This window comes from Macrotis lagotis, chromosome X (assembly GCF_037893015.1).
Source record: "Macrotis lagotis isolate mMagLag1 chromosome X, bilby.v1.9.chrom.fasta, whole genome shotgun sequence".
Taxonomy (NCBI): domain Eukaryota; kingdom Metazoa; phylum Chordata; class Mammalia; order Peramelemorphia; family Peramelidae; genus Macrotis; species Macrotis lagotis.
The window spans coordinates 655,015,502-655,035,274 of record NC_133666.1 but is presented as its reverse complement, the minus strand read 5'-3'; the positions used below and the strand labels follow the sequence as shown (position 1 = coordinate 655,035,274).

Below are 19,773 nucleotides of genomic sequence, written 5' to 3'. Positions count from 1 at the left end.
TGAAGTTTGATCAAAGACCAAAGACTATTACCTTCAATTTAGTGGGAAAAAAAGCCCGTTATCTTATTATATAATTTTGCTATCTCATACTTTATTTTTCTTCCTTAAGGATATGATTTTTCTCTCTCATCACATTCAACTGAGATCAATGTATACCATGGAAACAATGTAAAGACTAACAGACTGCCTTTGTGGGGGGTGGAGGGAGCGAAGCAAGAATGGGGGAAAAATTATAAAACTCAAAATAAAAAAATCTTTCTAAAAAGAAAAGAAAAAAAAAGAACTGGGGATATAAAGAAAGACAACAGAACATTCTCCATCTCCAAAAGTATAAATTTATATATATATATATATATATATATATATATATATATATGCTTGAATGTTGTCTTCCATATTATATATATATATATATATATACATATATATCTGTACATATACACACATGTATATACAGACACAGAAGATAAACACAATATAAGTAAAGGTAATCTTAGAGGGGAAAGAGTGAAGAACTAGGAAAGACTTCCTGCAGAAAATGAGATTTGAATTGAAAGGTATGAGCCAGAGATGAGAAGAAAGCATTCCAGGCACAAGGAACAGCCATTACAGATAGAGTTAAGTGAGCTTTCAGGTCTTTTTCTGGCCATTTGTGGTTCTGATGAATGCCTCCCATAATGATGTTCTACACTTGTTCTATATTTGTCTATTTCCTCCCACTGAAAATTTAGTCACCTATGGGTAAAGGGGTCCCTGTGTCTATTATCAAATATTTAAGCAGTGGATAGGATACTGGACCTGGATTCAGGAAGAAATGAATTCAAATCTGGCCTCAGAGAATTACTAGCTGTGTGACTCTGGGAAAGTCACTTCACCCTGTTTACCTCAGTTTCTTCATCTGTGAAATGATCTGGAGAAGGAAATGACAGACAAATCACTCTGGTTTCTCTGCCAAGAAAATCCCAAATGGGATCACGAGGAATAAAACAGGATTGAGACAATTGAAAAATTGTGATTAAATGCCTTTGTCTTTGAAATAGCACTAATCTTGGTTGATCTGGTAGATGATGAGCCTCCTCAACCCCCAATGCACATCTGGGACCTCTTGTGATGTGGGTATTCAGTGCTCTATCCATTTTGACACCTGCCCCTATTGGTACTGAGATAAAAGTTCCTTCTCCTCCTTATTTCCCCAACTCCACATTGAATTCAAGCCTTTTGGAGGGGCCTGTTGTTCCTTGTGTAGTTTTCCCTTGTATCACTAATATCCTGGCCCATTCCTTTCTGGGTTGCCCTCCATGTTCATTATTTTTTTACTCCATTCCTTTTTATCCCCCCCCCCCCACACACACTTTGTTTTAGCCAATGTTGAAGCAGGACAAGTTCATTTTTGTTCCTGTTCATATTTTGTCAAATAAGAATATGGGAACCTGGGAGGGTTCTTCTGAAAACGGAAGAAAAACTGCAGAGTTGGAGAGGGTAGAGTGCAATCCCTAGGCAGAACTGAAGTGGCCTTTAGAAAGGACAACAGAGATGTGTGACCCTGAGGAGCTGAAGTCCCCTGAGTTGGCAGGATTGGGTTGGTAGATATGAGGCCAAGGGTGCCAGTGGATAGACTAGGAAGCAGGGATATTGGGGTTGAAGAGTAGGGCTTTCAGGTCCCACTGGGGCTCTACTCATGACAGGTGAAGGGGAGTCCAGAAGTAGCATGAAAGAGAAACTTGAGTTAGTAAGACCAGGAGAACCAGGAGGGCTGGGCTGGGGGTGGGGGTGGACAGCCTCATTTGCCCACTGCCTACTTAGTTCCTCCCCTATTGATGGGGATTAGTGGAGAATGGTATTTGATCATCCTATTTAGATGAGAACGAGTTGATGCCCCCTGAATGGAGCCACTTCAACATCAAAACCCAAAGGAACCAGAGCCTAAGAAGTTTTCCAGGTATGTGGGGGGCCAGGGAAGAGAGGAGAGTGCTTCTGGGGTCACAGTAGCCTGTGTCAGGACTAAGAGACAGGACTTCTTGGGCCTAAGAGAGGACTGGAAACAAGGGCTTCTACAGGGGCAGCTCCCAGGGGACACACCCTGGCAGGAAAGTCATTCAAGTCAATTCAATAAGCAATAATGCACTTCTTCATTTTCCCCTTTACAATCTCTAATTTCCTTCCTGTCTTAGCTCAAAAATCACTTTCTCTATGTAACTTTACTTGTTTCTCAACTGCTAGTAGTTTGATCTCTGAAATGACATTGCATTTATTTGGTATATGTAATGTATGTGTGTAGACATGTGGACATGTATGTGCGAGCATGTGATCAATGCATAACATGTCTATACAAGTAAACAATATGTGTGTTCCACATACACACATGGCATGGATGTGTTTGTGTATGCATGTAGCCTTTCCCCACAGAATATAAACCCTTTAAGAACAGGCATTCTAAATTTTTGCCTTGCGAGGCATGATGCTTAAAGAACTGGTTTCAGATCTTGGAAGACCTACTCCTCCCCCGGAACACAGATCAGTGATCCTAGACAAGAAATAGGACCTCTAAGTGTGGAGCTTTCCAAAATGGGGAGTCAGCTTCATGAAAAACCAGATTAAAATGGAATTAGAAACTATTAATAGTTCTCAATAATAATGAAAGTAATATTTTGTTATGTTGTACATATTCTATTCTATTTTATATTAATATAATATAATAATAGAAAATATAATAATATTTTCTATTATAATAATAAAATAAATAAAATTACATTGAAACATAGATAACATGGCACTTTAAAATGAGGTCAGGATGTGACCAGCAGGGATCCTCATGGGCAGTTTAGTGCTTCCCCCTCCCCCATTTCTATTTGAGTTTGACCCCTCTGCTTCTGGTAGCCAAGGCATTTTGCTTTGAAAAGAAGGTGAAGGGGTCAGCTAGGTGAAGCAGTCAATAGAGCACCGATCCTGGACTCAGGAAGAACTGGGTTCAAATCCAGACTCAGTCATTTGAGATGTACTAGTTGTGTGATGTGGAGCAAGTCACTTAACCCCAAATGCCTTGCCAAAAGAAAAAAAGAAGGGAAGGTGAAACCATTGGTCCATTTCCTCTCTTTATTGTTAGATGGGTATATAGTAGGTGCTTAATGAATGCTGATGTTTGATTGAACTTACTCAAGTAGAACCCCCCCCCCCCCCCCGGGAGTAGAGGTTGAAATATTATCCCAGGGGTTTTAGGGGAAGAGAAGGTCTGGGAAAAGAACTCTACCTGGTGGGAGAGGAACCAGCTCTTGGTGGGGGGAAGGGTCCTAGGAGGCAGGCTAGAGATGAGGATGGCAGAGGTAATAATAAGAGTAATTATGGTTAGCACTGCTATGGTACTAGAAGGGAGTCTTACTGTGTTGTCTCAAATGATTGTCACAATAACTTAGGGAGGTAAGTGTTAATATTATCTGAAGCCAGGGGAGGTAAAGCTACTCACCCAGGACCCTATAGCTAACCAGCAAGAGTTTAAAGATAGGTCTTCCCAAAGCCAGCTGCAGCAACTTCCAACTGCTTCCAAGAAGGTTGAGGCATTCTGGGTCTGGGAAACATGGTGGATGAGTTTACCCAAGCTTCCTGAAGGGAGCTGGGTCTGGGGGCCAGGAGGCCTGGGCTTCCCACAACACTCCATCTTTGCAGCTCCGTCGTTGAGTCGCCTGGCCTTCCTGATAATGATGGTCTTCTTTGCCCTTTCCTTCATCTTCAGTGTCATTATCCTATCTCGAGGTAAGGCCCAGGTCCAGAGTAGAAATGAACTGGGGGAAGGAGAAATTCTATCTCTGGTCTCCTTCTTGGGAACTGGGAGATTAGGAAGAGGGAGATTGATATAGTGGGAAAAGCATTTCAACTAGAATAAGAGAATCTGAGTTCTAAACTTATGACTGCCACTTATTAGCTCTGTAATCTGGAGCTAGACCCTTCCTTTCTCTGATCCTCAGTTTCCCTATTTTTAAAATGAAGTGAATGGATTACATAAACCTGAAGACAACTTTATAGCCTTTACCCATTTAGGGATCTGGAGTTGCTGGGCATCTGGGGCTACTCTGTTAGAGTGGAAGCAGAGTTGGGTCCCCAAAGTCAGGTTTAGTTAAGAGCCAGGTCTAAGCCCCTTTTCCTAGGACAGACTGCTAAACTCTTAGAGAGGGCAGCATAAAGGTGTTCATCCTTCTGACATCTCTCTTCTTCCCTCCCTAGTCTTGAGGACCAAAGAACAACTTACAGCTTCACAGCTCTTCGAACAACTGAACAAAACTTTGAGTAAGGCTAGCCAGGCAACTGGGAAATGTTGGAGAACTAAAGAGAGCAGGAATTATATTTGGGGGATATCTAAAAAGATCTGGTTCAGTGATCAGGAGAAGGATCCAGGACCCCTGGGTCCCTTGCCTAGTCCTAGAGGGTTAGGTACTAATTCTGCATTGGTTTTTCCCTCACTCCCCAACTCCTCAGACCTCCATTGAATGGGTATGATGCCTATGGGCCGAAACACATTACTTTGTCTTTCAGTTGTCCAGAAAAATAATAATGATAATAATAATAATCAAAATCTTGAAGAAATCCAGAAGAAACTGAACCAGTTGTCTGCCCAGCTGAAAGATGAAAGGGGTGAGACCAGGAACTGGGGGAAATATGCCTGGGTCTATTGGGAAGAGAATCACCAGTTGAAGGGCTCAGAGATTTGTAGCAGGTAGGGGCACAGGAAAGATACTGGGATTTTCTAGGGGAGGGACTCCTTGAGGTGGGTTAGGAGCAGGTAGCCCCTGAAATCCCTTGTAATTCTGAGTCCCCAAGGATCCAGAAGATAGAAGGGGAGCAGGACAACCAAGTTCTTCAAGGGAGCGGAAACTCTCAGGAGATTCATTCTGGGTCATGACAGTTTAGGCTCTCCAAAGAGCAAAGGTGTTCATCCTTCTGACATCTTTCTTCTTCCCTCCCTAGACTTGAGGACCAAAGAACAACTTACAGCTTCACAGCTCATTGAACAACTGAACAAAACTTTGAGTAAGGCTAGCTGGGCAACTAGAAAATGTTGGGGAACTAAAGAGGGAAAGAATTATATTGGGGGGATATCTAAAAAGATCTGGTTCAGTGGTGAGAAGCATCCGGGACCCCTGGGTCCCTTGCCTAGTGATATCCATTGCCTACAGGTTCCATTTGCCGTTCATGTCCTGATGGTTGGAAGCTATATAAAGGTAGCTGTTACTTCTTTTCTGTGACCCGAAAGCCATGGGAAGTAGCCAGAGAGGCATGTGAGGTAGATGGTACCAACCTGGCCATCATTAACTCTCCTGATGAACATGTGAGTTGTTTTCCCAGGTCCAAATCTCTGGATCCCTGGATCTCTTCTTTCTGTGTGACCTTAGGCAAATAATTTTCCTTCCTTGAATCTCATCTTGATTGGTTGGGCTCTAGACTAGACCTACATCAGCTGTGACACAGAAGAAGGGTTTTGATTTTGCTTCTTTTGCAAAACCCCAGAAAACAGAAGAAGAGTATATCAAATAGGGGTGGAAATAAATTATGGGAAATCATTTTTGGCCAGCTGCAAGAGAAAACTTACAATCTGACCTCTGTAACCTTGAAAACAACTGTTTCATGAAATAGTGAGCCTCTGAGAGTGACCAGAGAGGCCATGTCAGGGATGTGGTATCCTCCAAGAGGAGTGAAGAATTAGCTTACTTCTAGGGTCTCTCTTGGCTCTCAGATCCCCCATGAGAATGTGCTGCTTGGTAGACTGAAGTGAGAATTGGGATTTGGGGTTAAAAGATCTGGTTTCAGAATTTTTGCTGTGTGACTTTAGGGAAGCCCACTTCATCATCTTCAGTTCCAAAATTATGGGGAGAGTTTAGAAGATCCATGCCGGTTCTGAATCCTATGGACCAGGATCTCTTTTCTTCCTATTGTTGCTCCTTTCCCTTAGAAGCTTTTAGACCCTAGAGAAATGAGGCTTCCATCCTGTCCCTTCTATTCCCTCCTCATATGTAAGTCATACTACCTCCATTTATTGAATCTCCGAGCAGAACACTTATTTACTCAACAGTCCTTTTGGAAGCACAAGCCTTAAGCAAGACATCAGGTTAATCATTGGTGATAGAAAGGCAAAAGAAAAATAATTCTTGCCCTCAAGAAGCTTACTTTCTTTTTTATTACTTATTTTTAGTTGACTTTATTTTTTCAGTTACATGTTATGAAAGTATTTTCACATTCATCCACATGCATATGCTTATTTTAAGTTATGTAATTTCCTCCCATCCTCCCTTCCCATCCCCCCTCCCCTCATGGTGAACAAGTGTATGTTTATGGTTAACATGTTTACAGATTAGTCATTTTCTGTATGAGGAATTAGGATGAAGGGAAAAGAAAGAAAACTATGAGATAGGAAAGAAAAACATCAGAGAAATTTTAAAAAAGTGAATGAAGGGTTCATTCAGATTCTGTAGGGCTTTTTGTTTGTTTTTCTCTGAATGTGGATAGCATTGTCCATAGCAGGTCTCCTAGGGTTGTCCAAGCTCTCTAAACCGGTGAGAGGAGCTGCATCCATCAAGCTTGATCTACTCACAATGTTGTTGTTAATGTGTACAAAGTTCCCTTGGTTCTTCACTCAGCATCAGTTCCTGTAATTTGTTCCATAAGAAGCTTACATTCTAACAGGCTACAATATGTATACAAAGAGATACAGGTCAAGTTGAGGAAAGAGAACCCCTAGCCACTGGGGAACTGGGACAGGCTTCACATAGAAGATGGCATTTAAGCTGAAGTTTGAAAGGAACTAAGCTCCCCAATGGGGTAGAGATAAGGTAGGGGTCTCCAGGCTTGGGGACACAATGTAAAGGCACAGAGATGGCCAATGAACTTTTGACGTTGAGAAAGAGTAACAAGGTAAGTGAGGGGAAGACTGGGCAATTAGCTGGAGAGTTTCCTCAGAAATTTTTTTCTTACTACTTTCACTTTGCCTCCCTTTGCCCTCTTCTTTATTTAAAAAAAAATAGATTACCAGGAACACAGAAATGAACACATCCAAAAAGAGACAGGCAAAGCACATGTATCTGCATGGAATGTGAAAGGTTCTCTCCCTGACTCTCCTCTTCCTCATGCCAGTCCCATGATCCATATTATTCCTCCCCTCCCAGTGGCAAGAAGTGGCAGGAAGTCATGGCCGGGGCTCCAGCTGCAGAGGAAGAGCATCTTTATATGACACAAGCTGTTTCCATGTTCATCACACATTCATTCAGGCTAGCCCATGGTGAACTCCAAGGAGCCTGAGATTCACCGAGAGTCACAGGACACATGTATGGGAGACACAGCCTCATGGCATCAACAGGAAGTCACACATGGATATTGGAGTCAGATACTCTCCTCAGGAGAAAGTAGATGCTTGGGGGGGGCTGCAAGAGCAGAGCTGAAAAACACCTTAAAGATGAACAAGACCAGTCTTCTCATTTTACATTCAAGCATCCCATGACCCAGGGAAAGGAAAAGGGTTCCCTAATATTATGTGAGCACTAATTAGGAGAGTGAAGATTTGAACTCAGGTGTTTGATCTCAGAGAGGCAGGAACTACATCCAAAAGGAACAATGGGGTGTCAAGTTCATCCTTAGCTCTCTCAAACTATCTCTAAAATGGAGATAATGACACGATCGGCCTCACAGGATTATCTGAAGATTCACATAAGATGTGTATAGATGAGGTAGCATGGGGAGTAGTTTACAAATCTGAAAATGATATATAAAGTCCAACAGTTACTGTTGCTGCTGCTATTGTAGTTGCTTCTATGGTTGTTGTTATTGTTGCTGTCGCCCCTGCCCTTTGCTGTTGCTGCTGCTGCTGCTGCTATTGTTGTCTCTCCAATAGTGGACACAGGGAAGTGTGTCTCCAGAGAGTGCCCTCCGACATCACCCGAGTGGTCAGAAGGCTGAATCTGTGAAGAGGGAAGAGTCCTTGTGGTGTGGGGGCAGAGGCGTGAAGGCAGTGCCTCCAGGGTGGCCCAAGCCTGATGAGGGCCAAGGCTTCGTTTGGTCTCTGGGACTGAGGGATGAGTTCCAACATCAGCCCACTTTCTGTTTCCCAGACATACTTGAGGCAGCATGCTGACTACGGCCGCCAGTTGTGGATAGGACTTAGTGACAAGAAGAAGGAGGGGACCTGGCATTGGGTGGATGGAACAATTCTGGAGCAGTCGTAAGTTGCTGGCAGCAGTCCAGAGACCCAGGAGGGAGGGGAGACAAATGCTTCACCCTTCCCTAGGAGTTCCACAGGCTAGCCCCATCCCCTTCCCATGATGTCTGAAACTGCAGCATAGGAACTAAATTCAGTCACTAAAGGTCAAAGGTCCCTAATCACATTATTGTGTGATCAAGGGAAGACACAACCAAGCCCTCCCCCAAATTCCCTTTGATGTGAGGGCCACTGTTCCCCTCTTTTCAGTCAGTGTCTCCACCATCTCTTTCTCTCTTCCACAGTCATTCTTTCTCCAGTCAATCCCAGTCCCAGTAAATATCTTTCCTCACCACCCTGGTCAGTGTCTTTCTCCAGAATCAGTATCTTCTCCAGTCAACATCTTTCCCTAGCAGTGTTTCCCATATCAATATCCATCATCATCTCTCTCCAAACTCAGTGCTTGTTTAAAATCTTGATCCATCAAGGTTTGGTGGGAAGAACACTGACTCTGGGATCAGAGATCTTGTGTTCAGATTCTCCCACTGACCTTAGACTGTGAATAACCCTGGGCAAGTCATTTAATTTCTCTTAACCAGAGTTTGCTTTTCTGTGTAAGTGTGTAGCCCATGCAAGATGAAGACATTTTTGTGAATTGTCTAAATGTGGCTCATTGGGAAGGATAGATAACCCTGGAATCTTGCCCATCTTTCTCCAAGGGAGATTTTGGTTCATATCTAGAGAGGTGCAGGAGAAAAAATCATGTGGCTGACTTTCATGTTCTCTGAAAGATGGTACCAGGCTAGAGATTCATTTTTTTGGTACCTCCCGCCATCCCCCCTCCCCATTTTTCTGGTTTAGGTGCCCCAAATTTTCTTTAAGATTCATAAGTGACAAAGTCACTAGTTTCCTTGATCACTTTTCATAAAGGGGGGAAAGTTCCCCAAAGCTTATACCCACTGACTTTTTGCTATCAAATTCTAAATACACAAAGACCCAGAATAAATAGTAAATAGTGAGTAATCCCAGTTATCTGAGCAGATAACAAATAGAAATCAGAATTCTACTGATTTAATTATACTAAAAAAATACACAAGAGCAAAGAAACTCTTCAATGAGAGTAAGCTGACATCTTACTCAGCTAAGAGAGGATCCAATCTTCATCAAAAGGAAATTCTCAAAATCTTTAGGGTATCAGGCTAGAAATTAGGGATGTGTTGAGGTACTGGCATTCCCTTGTATGTTTCACATTTTTAAAGTCTTTTTTGTTTCTCCTTGAAGTTGTTCTAAAGAGAATCTCTGTGAACAGGATGGAAAAATGTCTTGACTCTCCAAAGTTTTTGTACCAATTCTTTCTTTCTCCCTTATACAGGATCGTGTCATCATTCTCTCTTACAATTAGGATAGTCTTATTCAAAGGGCATAAGTTTAAAACCAGGCTTACAGATCTGTTAAAAGAGAAGTTGGATTAGATGAACTCTGAGATGCCTCCCAACTCTAGATTTATGATCATATGATTCTATTAACTTCCTGATCCTCCAGAAAGGAACAATGCCTTGAAAGCAACTCTAAAGCTCAGGGTTTTGTCATGTGGGAAACACAGCTTTCCCTTTGGGAGGTTGTGAAGAAGTGGGAACTCATCTCTGATCCTTGAGGAGCTTTAATCTAGGGGTGCCTGGGAACCTTGAAAGAAGCTTTCCTCTTCTTCCTCTCCAAACCCATCCATGTGTCCAAATGAGTATTTCTTTAGTTATTCTCAGCTGACTGGACTTCCATATGCCTGGAAAGGCTGGGGATCTTTGGGGATCCTGGGACTTCCCAGGGAAGGACTACTTGAGACAGAGGCAGGGGTGACAGAAAGCAGGAGTGGAATGGGGAGTCAATGGGCCCTTCCCAGGTCAGATGGTTTCCATCCAAGGTTATGAGTATATGTGTAGGTTGTGTGTGTGTGTGTGTGTGTGTGTGTGTGTGTGATGGTGGTGGGGAGAGACAGAAGGAGTGAGTGAGGGAACTTGGGCCCACAACTGAGGTACAGACCAGCTTTGGTCTAGGTAGGGAGAATGATGGAGCTGGAGACAAGGAGTGGACCAATGGGACTGAAGGGTTGCTTGAGTGTGGGAGAGGGAAGGACTTCTTAAAAGACTTCTAAAAGTCTTATTTTCACAGTTATTGGAATGAAGGAGAACCCAACAATATTGATGATGAAGATTGCTGTGAGATGACCACAAAAGGCTGGAATGATGCACCCTGCAGCAAGGAGGACTACTGGATCTGTGAGAAGGAAGCTTTCTCTTGTCCCAAGCTCTGAGGAGATTCAGGGATTGGGGTGGATGGGTGTGACATCTAGATGGGGAGAAGAATAGATGGGATTCAGGGACCAGACTCCTGGGTCTGAATCAAGGCTATTTTGCCCTGCCCCCATCTCCCATCTTGTATCTTCTTTTGGGAATCCTGATGCTCATTTTCTGTCACGAGGGCCAAAGTTCCTTGAGATCCCTCCAAATAAACCTTTCCCCTACACCATCTCCTATGTTAATCTCCATGATTTTGGCTGTCACCTTTATCTAATTGATTCCCAGGTCTACGTCTCTCTGCATGCTTGCTCCCTTAAGGTCTGAATTCAAGGCATCCATTTTCTGTGGCTGACCATTCATCCCTGCCTGGCCATCCTATTTCACTGTCATAAATTACTCCTTCCCTATCTTATGTATATTTTTGTAATTTTATTATAATTGTATATTTCCTTTATGCACAGTGCCTATCTTATAATCATTGCCTAATAAATGCTTGTTGGTTGATTAACTGTGATGGGGGAATTAGAAGTGACTTGGATTGGGGAGGGTATTGAATTTGGAACCAAGAGCCTGTGTTTAATATTTAGTAGATGTGTAATGCTGCTAACTACCTTCATCTCTATGGGCCTTGGGTTTCTCTTCTATAAAGTGGAAACAACAATACCTTCACTATCTACCTCTGCAGGTTGGTTCCCTCCCCTCCCCTCCCCTCCCCTCCCCTCCCCTCCCCTCCCCTCCCCTCCCCTCCCCTCCCTTCCCCTTCCTCATTCCAACCTTTTGAAACTCACAAAGTAGTAGACATCTCTCATGGAGTTGAAAGGAATGGCATTCAAAGAGGGCCATCTTAGTATTCAAAACAGTCTTCCATAACCGAAAGATAATAAAAGAAAAGGAAAAAAGAAAAAGAAAAGAAAACTTCCCATTTAGAAAAGAATGCTTAGTTCCTACAGCAATCTCAGAGAACACAAACTTTGGTAGTTTAAGTTTGGTGATGGAACAAAATGAGATTCTTATAGGTCATTCAACAATGAACAAAAAGAGATTACTTAGCCATAGCAGGAAAAGAACATTTAACAATCCATCAGCATCTATTATATGACATTGAGGACTATTATATAGGCATTGAGGACTCCTTAAATCAATTCAACTGATTGAAATTCCCTGGCCTGTCATAAGCCACCAGTGAAGTTTTCTATGTGTCCCTGTAGCTACTTTGTACTTGGTTGCTAAGGAAGTGATACCAACTGTCTAAGCCTTTAGATCCCCGAGTTCACCAATTCTGAAATAAGATCCCAAAAACTTTTTAAGGAAAACTATCCCAGGGGCTGGGGGAGGGGGAGAGGTTAGGAGATTACTCTAGCAAAACATACAATTTTTCTCCACAGAGATAAAGAACTCCCTTACCTTGTACTTTTAGGCAAAAATCCAAACTATTTTAGGTGAACATTCATCCATGATTTCCTCAGTGAATAAAGTCACTTAACTAGGGTCTGAACAATAGTTTCTAAAACCACATTTTCCTGATAGGTCCCCGTGCTTTGTGCAGTCCTTTTGAGGTCCAAGAAAATTTCCTCTGGGTCCTTATTCCAAAGGGCACCCCAAATGTCCCCCAATGGATCTTTGCCATTATGAGGATACTCCTGCTAAAGTTCCAAACTCATCCATTGAGCAGACAAGCAGGCACAATTAAAGACAATAGAAAACTAGATAAAATAAACCTTGAACAAGTATGAGGTTTCCAAGAAAAAGTATTAATCAGGAAATTTCTTAGGAATTTTTAGATTAGCAGGAAAAACTGGATCATAAGGATCTCACAAGAAGGCCAACTTTCTGTTCAAATGCAAAAGAAGAACCTCCAACATTAATCGACTAGGCACCAGCATTTTAGTGGCACAAAGGCTCCTATTAGTATCAATATTAATATTTATCCAGGATTCAGTAACATGGCAAATTGCTATTGGTACCCAAGCAAGGGATGAATCAACAAATACAAAAACGTGCAAAAATTATCTCAAAAAAGAACTTTTTGGACTTTTTTTTTAGGTTTTTACAAGGCAAATGGGGTTAAGTGGCTTGCCCAAGGCCACACAGCTAGGTAATTATTAAGTGTCTGAGACCGGATTGGGACTCCAGGGCTGGTGCTTTATCCACTGTGCCACCTAGCCACTCCCTTTTTTGACTTTTAAAGGAAACACACCAAAAAGAAAAAAAAAATGATTTGTAGAATAAAAAGAAACAAATTAAAAAATATGACAGCTTTTCTCTGATGAATCCTGAAAACTGGCATATCTAGTAAGTCATAACATCCCAGATGAAGAATTTCTCCAATGAGGTTCCTCATAAATGTGAAAGATTCAATTTTTTTCCCCTTGTTGATTAATTAATGGTGATGGGAAAACGAGAAATGTCAATGTCTGGCACAAAATTGGTGTCTAATAAATATTTGTTGAATGAGTAATGGTGATGGAGGAAACAAGGCTCTTATTGAGGGCTCTGTCTCTAGAATTACTTTGACCTTATTGTTCCAGAGAAAGGCTAGTCACATCTTCCCCTGAGAGTTCTAGAGGAATCTCTAGGGGAAGGTGCTGTGACTTTCTCTAATGCTATTAAAATAGAGTCCCTTTGCCAATGTGTTAGTTGTTAGCCATTAACCAATTAATTAATTAATTAGTATCAATGAATTTTTACAAAGTCATATTTGCTATGACGACTTACATATTTGCTGTGAAGTTACAAACTTGGGACCACAATCTTTCCTAGATCACCTTATCTCCTAGGAAGAGTGAATTTAGAGTTAACATGCTTTCTACAGAGCATTTATTCTACCATGTTTATTTCCAAATGTGGCATTACTCCTAGATGAGACCCACCTGGATGAGTCTACATTCAGTTCATCAAGGGTTGGATCCCTCAGAATATTCTCTTAGGCCATAATGCTGGGCTCTCTAGTCATAAAGCCTCATATGGACTCCATTAGGAAAGGTCCTCTGAGGACCAGACTGGCTCATTGGAGTGGGCTATATGGTGATCCTATATTTTGAGCCATTGTAACTCCCAACTATGATTTACTAAAGCATGGAAGTGTTTTAAAACACACTGGTTAAGGAAGTCCCTACAGTGACTGTTCATGTGGCCATCCATTGATTGCAAGGAGTGATATTCAAAGAACAAGAGGAGTCTCATCATAAAGTTACCAGGAGAACTGAATGTCCCAATTAGAGGCCTGATGAGGGGGAGAGTGGGAGATGAACTCTAGAGGGCTGAATATGAGGTATTACCTAGAGGTATTACATAGTAGCAGGAGTAAAAGCAGAACAGCAAGTGTAGGGAGGTACTAAGGAGACACTCTTCCTCACTAAAGTTGTGAAATGTATTGCTATTTTGGTCCTAAAACTCTATGTTTTAACCTCCAGAGTTTGCCCTAATAAGGAACAAGTGATATTAGTTCAACTTGTGTTAGCCCTCAAAGTTTGATATTAAAGAAAAAGATGCATGCTTAATAGTTTTTCTAAGCTCTTGCAGCCCAAAATGCATATGTAGGGGAGGTGGGGGGTCTGGCTTTTGGGACCCAGCCTCCAGAGTGAGATATGAGACTCATTTATAGGAAGTAGACAAAATATCATAGGATGATTGGTAGCAGCCATTGAAGTCACAGTTAAAGTTCCCATGCCTGAATTTCAGGATATTTCAAGGTTTAGTTAACCACAAGGGGAGGCGAACAAGTTTCTATCTTTTTTTAATTGATTTTTCATTTGATATTTTATTTTTCCAATTATGTTTTATGAAGGTTTTTTCAACATTCATCCACATGATGAATTTTAAGTTACATAATTTCTTTTCCCCTTCCCCCCTTTGGAGATGAAAAATTAGGTGAACATCGTACATACATATTTGTGTTTAACATGTTTACAGCTTAGTCATTTTCTATGAGGAGTTAGGATTAAAAGAAAGGAAAGAAAACTATGGAAAGAAATAATAATAGAAAGTTTAAAAAGTGTTAGTGTTTATTCAGATTCTGTAGGGTTTTTGTTTTGTTTTGTTTCTTTTTCTTTTTTGGGGGGGGGGGGGTAGCATTGTTCATAGCCGGTCTCCTAGGTTTGATCTAGCTCTCTGAACTGCTGAGAGGAACTGCATCTGTTAAGGTTGATCAACCGCTTACAATGTTGTTAATATGTTGAAGTTCTCTTGGTTCTGCTCCTTTCGCTCGGCATCAGTTCCTGTAATTCATTCCAAGCTTCTCTAGAATCTGACCATTCATGGTATCTTATAGAATAAGAGTATTCCAAAACATTCATTTACCATAACTTGTTCAGTTATTACCTAATTGATGGGCATCCCTTCAATTTCCAATTCTTTGCCACTACAAAAAGAACTGCGATGGATATTTTGGAACATGTGGGACTTTTCCCATTTTTAAAATATTTTTTTCTGGATATAGGTATAGTATTGGTATTTCTGGGTCAAAGAGCATGATCAATTTTATGGCTCTTTGGGCATAGTTCCATATTGCTCTTCAGAATGGTTGGATCAGTTCACAACTCCACCAACAATGACATGCTTCTATCTTAGCTCAGGATGTCTGGACCTTGGCCACAACAGATTTCCAGTAAACATTACTGGAAACATTATCCTCTCCAGGATGTCTGTGCCATTCTTTCACAAAAGAGGATTTACAGCTGCTTTCAGCAAGATGATCAGGTCAGTTTTCTGTTCCCCAAGAAAGGAGGCTGACATCTTTACAGTCAGATAGTAGAAGAAGAAAAAGCAGACTTTGACAAGAAATATGTTATAAATGTGTGTGTGTGTGTGTGTGTGTGTGTGTGTGTATCTTGTGTGAATATGAGTTGGGATAAGGTCCACCTACAACTATAGGGGCTACTCAGGTATGGGGGACAGCCTGTGAAAAGGTCAGTAATGGCATATTGTACATGGGGAACAGAAAGAAGTCCAATTTAGCTAGACTGCAGGGTACTTAAAGGAGAGTAAAAACTATTCTACTGGAAAAATAGGAAGATTGTGAAGAGTTTCCAATTTCAAAGAAATGGATATTTTATTCCAGAAACAAGTGGGAGCCCCAAAAGCTTCTTGTGCAGAGGAATAACAAAATTACACCTGTGCTTTAGAAATATTAATGGTAACTCTGTGGAAGATAGATTGGAGAAATAAAGAGACTGGAAAGAGGGAGACTAAGAAGAAGCTTTTGGAATAGTCCAGGCAAGGGGTGATAAGGGCCTGAATTAGGATGGATTGTGATTGAATAGAAGGGAACAGTTTTTAGATGTACTGTGAAAATAAAAACAACAAAAATTGCCAGCTTATTGGACATGAGATTTAAGGGAGAATGAAGAGTTTAGGATAATATCAGAAGGTGAGAATCTGGTTAAGTGAAAGGATGGTAGTACCCTTTACAGAAATGATAAAGGAGGACAGTGAATCTTGGCAGAAAATTTTGGACAAGTTGAGTTTGAGACACTGATGGAATATACAAGTGATGTCCAATAGTTGGTCATGCAGGACCAGAGCTCTGGATGGAGATGAGGATTAGAGATATACAAATCACATGACACATGTGTGTGTCTATAAATATGCATCTATATCATGTGTCTGTTTATAACTTTATGTGTATGTGTCTATAGACATCTATGTACACACATACATACATATATATATATATATATGTATGCCTTCTGCATAGAAATTATAGTTGATCCTATGGGAGATAATAAGATTACAAAGAAAAAAAAAAGATCACCAAAACAGAAAGTATACTGAGAAAAGATGGCCCAGGATAGAGATAAGGATTATACCTCTTCTTATGAGGTAGAACATAGTGATCAATTAAGGAGGACAGAGAAGGAGAAGCCAATTATGTAACAAATGTATTTTTCTTTTGTGATAGTAGAAAAAAATTGCAAATTGATGGTTGATATTCTAGAGACATGAGAAGATAGTAAGAGGGCACTGGTTACCCTTGATGATTTCAAGTCAACTGTCCTCAGGTCCTGAAAAACTACTGAACTACTGAATGTCACAGTAATATTCAAAAGATCAAGAAAAATAAGAGAGGTGACACAATTGAAGAAAGACTGTTTTCTGATTTTAAAATTGTCCCTTGGGAAGCCAAGATAGTGGATTAGAGGTAGTTATCCAGTTAAACTCTTCCAATACTCCTTTCCAAGCAACTTTAAAATATTCTTCAAGATGAATTTTGGAGCAGCAGAGTCAAAAAAAAAAAGGTCAGAGTAAGACATTTTTTCAGTCTAAGTTTAGGAAGTTGGCAGAAGTTTGTAACAACAGGATGAGAGTAATGGGAGTCAGTGCAATGGGTGGTAGTAGTAGTAGTAGTAGTACTAGCTGTGGGTCTTGGAAATATCTCGGACAGTAATGGCAGTTTCAAATCTCTCGACTCAGAAACAGTAAGAGAGTCAGATGACTGGTCAGAAACAGATTACTAGAGACCCTTTTCTTGCACTGGGTACAGATGGCACCCAGCTCTATTGCCCATATTCAGTTCTGTGTTGCAGTTTCCAAAGGTGGGGAAGAGTACTTTTTAGTTGGTCACAAATAGGACCCCTAGTCCTAGTTCCAAGGCAGAGAAGAGTACTAGACTTGTGGCTATAAGAGATCAGGGAATCTGGTCACAGTTCTAAGGCCAAGAGGAATGCTTACTCTTGTGGTGGCAGGGGAAGGGGGTAAAGACCAGAGTACAGACCAGGAAAGCAGTGCTCACACTCCACCCTGGATCACACTACCTTCGAAACGTAAAAATTCACAGATTCTTAGAACATATCCTCTGAAAATAAAATCATGCTTGTCAATATGATCAAATACGATTTGTTCAGCCATTACCTAATTGATGGGTATCCCCTCAATTTCCAATTCTTTCACATAGCAAATAGAGTTGCTATGGATATTTTGGAACATGTGGGACTTTCCCCATTTTTAAATAATTTCTGTGGATCTTGGAAATATCTGTGACATCAATGGCAGTTTCAAAATCTCTCAACTCAGAAACAGTAAGAGAGTCAGATGATTGGTCAGAAACAGATTACCAGAGACCCTTTGCTTGCACTGGGTATAGATGGCACTGATTAACAGCTCTATTGCCCAGCCCATACTGGGTTGCAGTTCCAAGGGTGGGGAATTGATATTGTCAGTCTTGTGGAAGATTGTGGCAAAATTTGGTTGACCAAAGAAGTTGATCAGTATTGTACTTCAGTTCCATGACAGCATGCTTTCATGGGTTTTGGATAATGGATGATGTTCTCACACTTACTTAGGAAAGGTTGACTTTCTCTCATGCTTTTTTTTTAGGTTTTTTTTTGCAAGGCAAATGGGGTTAAGTGGCTTGCCCAAGGCCACACAGCTAGGTAATCTTTAAGTGTCTGAGACCGGATTTGAACCCAGGTACTCCTGACTCCAGGGCCAGTGCTTTATCCGCTGTGTCACCTAGCCACCCCCTGATGCTTTTTAGTAGAATGTTTCAGCAATGTTGTCAGATGTCTTCAATGAGAATGAAAATGACATCAAGATCAGCTACCACAACTGATCGTAAATGATTTAATTTGAAAAGGCTACAAGGCAAGCCTAACATGAAGGGAGAATTCGTGCTTGACTTTTTTGTTTGCATATAATTGTGCACTCTTTATAGCTTCTGAAGCTGAGATGCAACAGAGTGTGGATCAATTCTCTGCTGCTTGGGCTAATTTTGCCCTAACAATAATACCAGGAAAACCGAGGTTCTCCACCAGACTGCACCACCTTATCCATGTATGAAACCACTGGTTACAGAAACTGGAGAAATTTTGAATATTGTGGATAAGGTCACTTAACCTTGGTAGTATGCATTCTAGGAGCATATACATAGATGATGGGGTTTACTTGCACATGCCAGAGTGTGGAAGAGAAGAAGACTGACTACCAAACTGAAGGTCTACAAAGCTGCTGAACTGACCTCAGAGTTGTATGCCTGTGAAACTCAAACAATTTATCAGCACCATGTCAGGAAACTGAATCACTTCCATTTGAATTATTTCAGGAAGATATTGAAGATAACCTGGCATGATAAGGTACTGGATACTGAGGTGCTTTCTTAAGTTGAATTGTTAAGCATTCAAATTCTGTTACAAAGAGGGCAACTCCAGTTGTCTAGTCACTTTGCTCAAATGACAAGAATTTACCTAAAAGACTTTGTATGGAGAACTTAAACAATGTCAGTACTCACAAAAGGGCAGAAGTACTCCAAAGATACTCTGCAAGTCTCTCTAAAGAACTTTGAAATCAATTGTGAGACACAGGAGATATTGGCACGGGACCATCTGGCGTGGTACTACTTAACAAAGAAGGCAATGTGCTGTTTGAACAAAATAGAATTGAAGTAGACCAAAAGAAACGTGTGATGTTCAAATCTAGAGACATCTCCAAACCAAGGGTTCATATGGGCTATTTGTGTCCAACCTGTAGTAGAGCCTTCTAAATTCATATTTGTCTGATCAGCACAATCAAACACACTGTGACTTGACTCCAACACAGTGTTATTTTGGTACTTTTTTGAGCATGAAGGACAATAACTAACCAATAATCATTCCATGCATGTTCAACTATGTTTACTATATTTCTCTCCATCCAAGAATTTCCTAATCCTTTTTCTCCTTTTATCCTATCCTCTCTTAAGTCTGTTTTGCTTTTGGCTACTTTGCCTCCATTAATCCTCTCTCCCTTTTATCATCTTTACCATTCTTTTTCCTTATTGGGCAAGTTAGATTTCCATACCAAACTGACTCTGTGTGTGTGTTTGTGTGTGTGTGCTTGTATGTGTATGAGTATTCTTTCCTCTTTGAATTTTTAAGGAATTCTTTTCTTAGTGAGTTTTTGTACTTCTTTTTCAATTTGGCCAGTCTTGTTTTTTAAGAAATTTATTGTTTTTACTGTTAGATTAAACTGGGTATGGGGGAGTTAATTAAAGAGAGGGTGAATTAAGAGATGCAGTGATCAGCAGCAAAACAATAATGTTTTGACCTTCATTTTTGAAGATCATGACATTTGGGAGGTGACAAGTATGCAAATTGCATTTGAGTGAGGGGATGTACTATTAAGTCACCAGCCTTACTTTCTCCTCCAGCTTCATCTGGGTCCAGTGGTCAGATATTAATGAGGATGACTGGAGATAGCCCTGGATGCAAGGCAATCAAGGCTAAGTGATTTGCCCAAGGTCACACAACTAGTAAGTGTTAGAGGTTGGATTTGAACTCCCACCCTCCTGATTTCAAAGCCAGTACTCTATCCACTGCACCACCTAACTGCCCC

General features: G+C 40.9%; 1 protein-coding gene across 2 annotated transcripts; it reads left to right on the top strand.

The window, feature by feature from the left end:
• The first annotated feature begins 1,455 nt into the window (after positions 1 to 1,455).
• CD209 (CD209 molecule) lies at positions 1,456 to 10,991 on the top strand. 2 transcript variants are annotated; one of them, XM_074205085.1, is made up of 9 exons: positions 1,456 to 1,579; positions 1,859 to 1,939; positions 3,661 to 3,747; positions 4,216 to 4,278; positions 4,525 to 4,623; positions 4,957 to 5,019; positions 5,166 to 5,317; positions 8,088 to 8,197; positions 10,340 to 10,991. In XM_074205085.1, exons 1-9 carry the CDS (start codon positions 1,534 to 1,536, stop codon positions 10,479 to 10,481), a joined length of 843 nt encoding a protein of 280 aa, XP_074061186.1. In that variant the 5' UTR covers positions 1,456 to 1,533; the 3' UTR covers positions 10,482 to 10,991. The 2 variants fall into 2 exon arrangements, with proteins under 2 accessions (XP_074061186.1, XP_074061187.1); XM_074205086.1 differs by lacking the exon at positions 4,216 to 4,278 and having other exon boundaries at positions 10,340 to 10,990.
• Positions 10,992 to 19,773: the final 8,782 nt, after the last annotated feature.

Bases quoted from the DNA above. Each gene is read 5' to 3' on its own strand.
- CD209 (XM_074205085.1), top strand. From the start codon at position 1,534: ATGTGTGACCCTGAGGAGCTGAAGTCCCCTGAGTTGGCAGGATTGG. The intron at 4,279-4,524 runs GTAAGGCTAGCC...TTTGTCTTTCAG, and splicing joins ACAACTGAACAAAACTTTGA to TTGTCCAGAAAAATAATAAT. The intron at 4,624-4,956 runs GTGAGACCAGGA...TTCCCTCCCTAG, and splicing joins CCAGCTGAAAGATGAAAGGG to ACTTGAGGACCAAAGAACAA.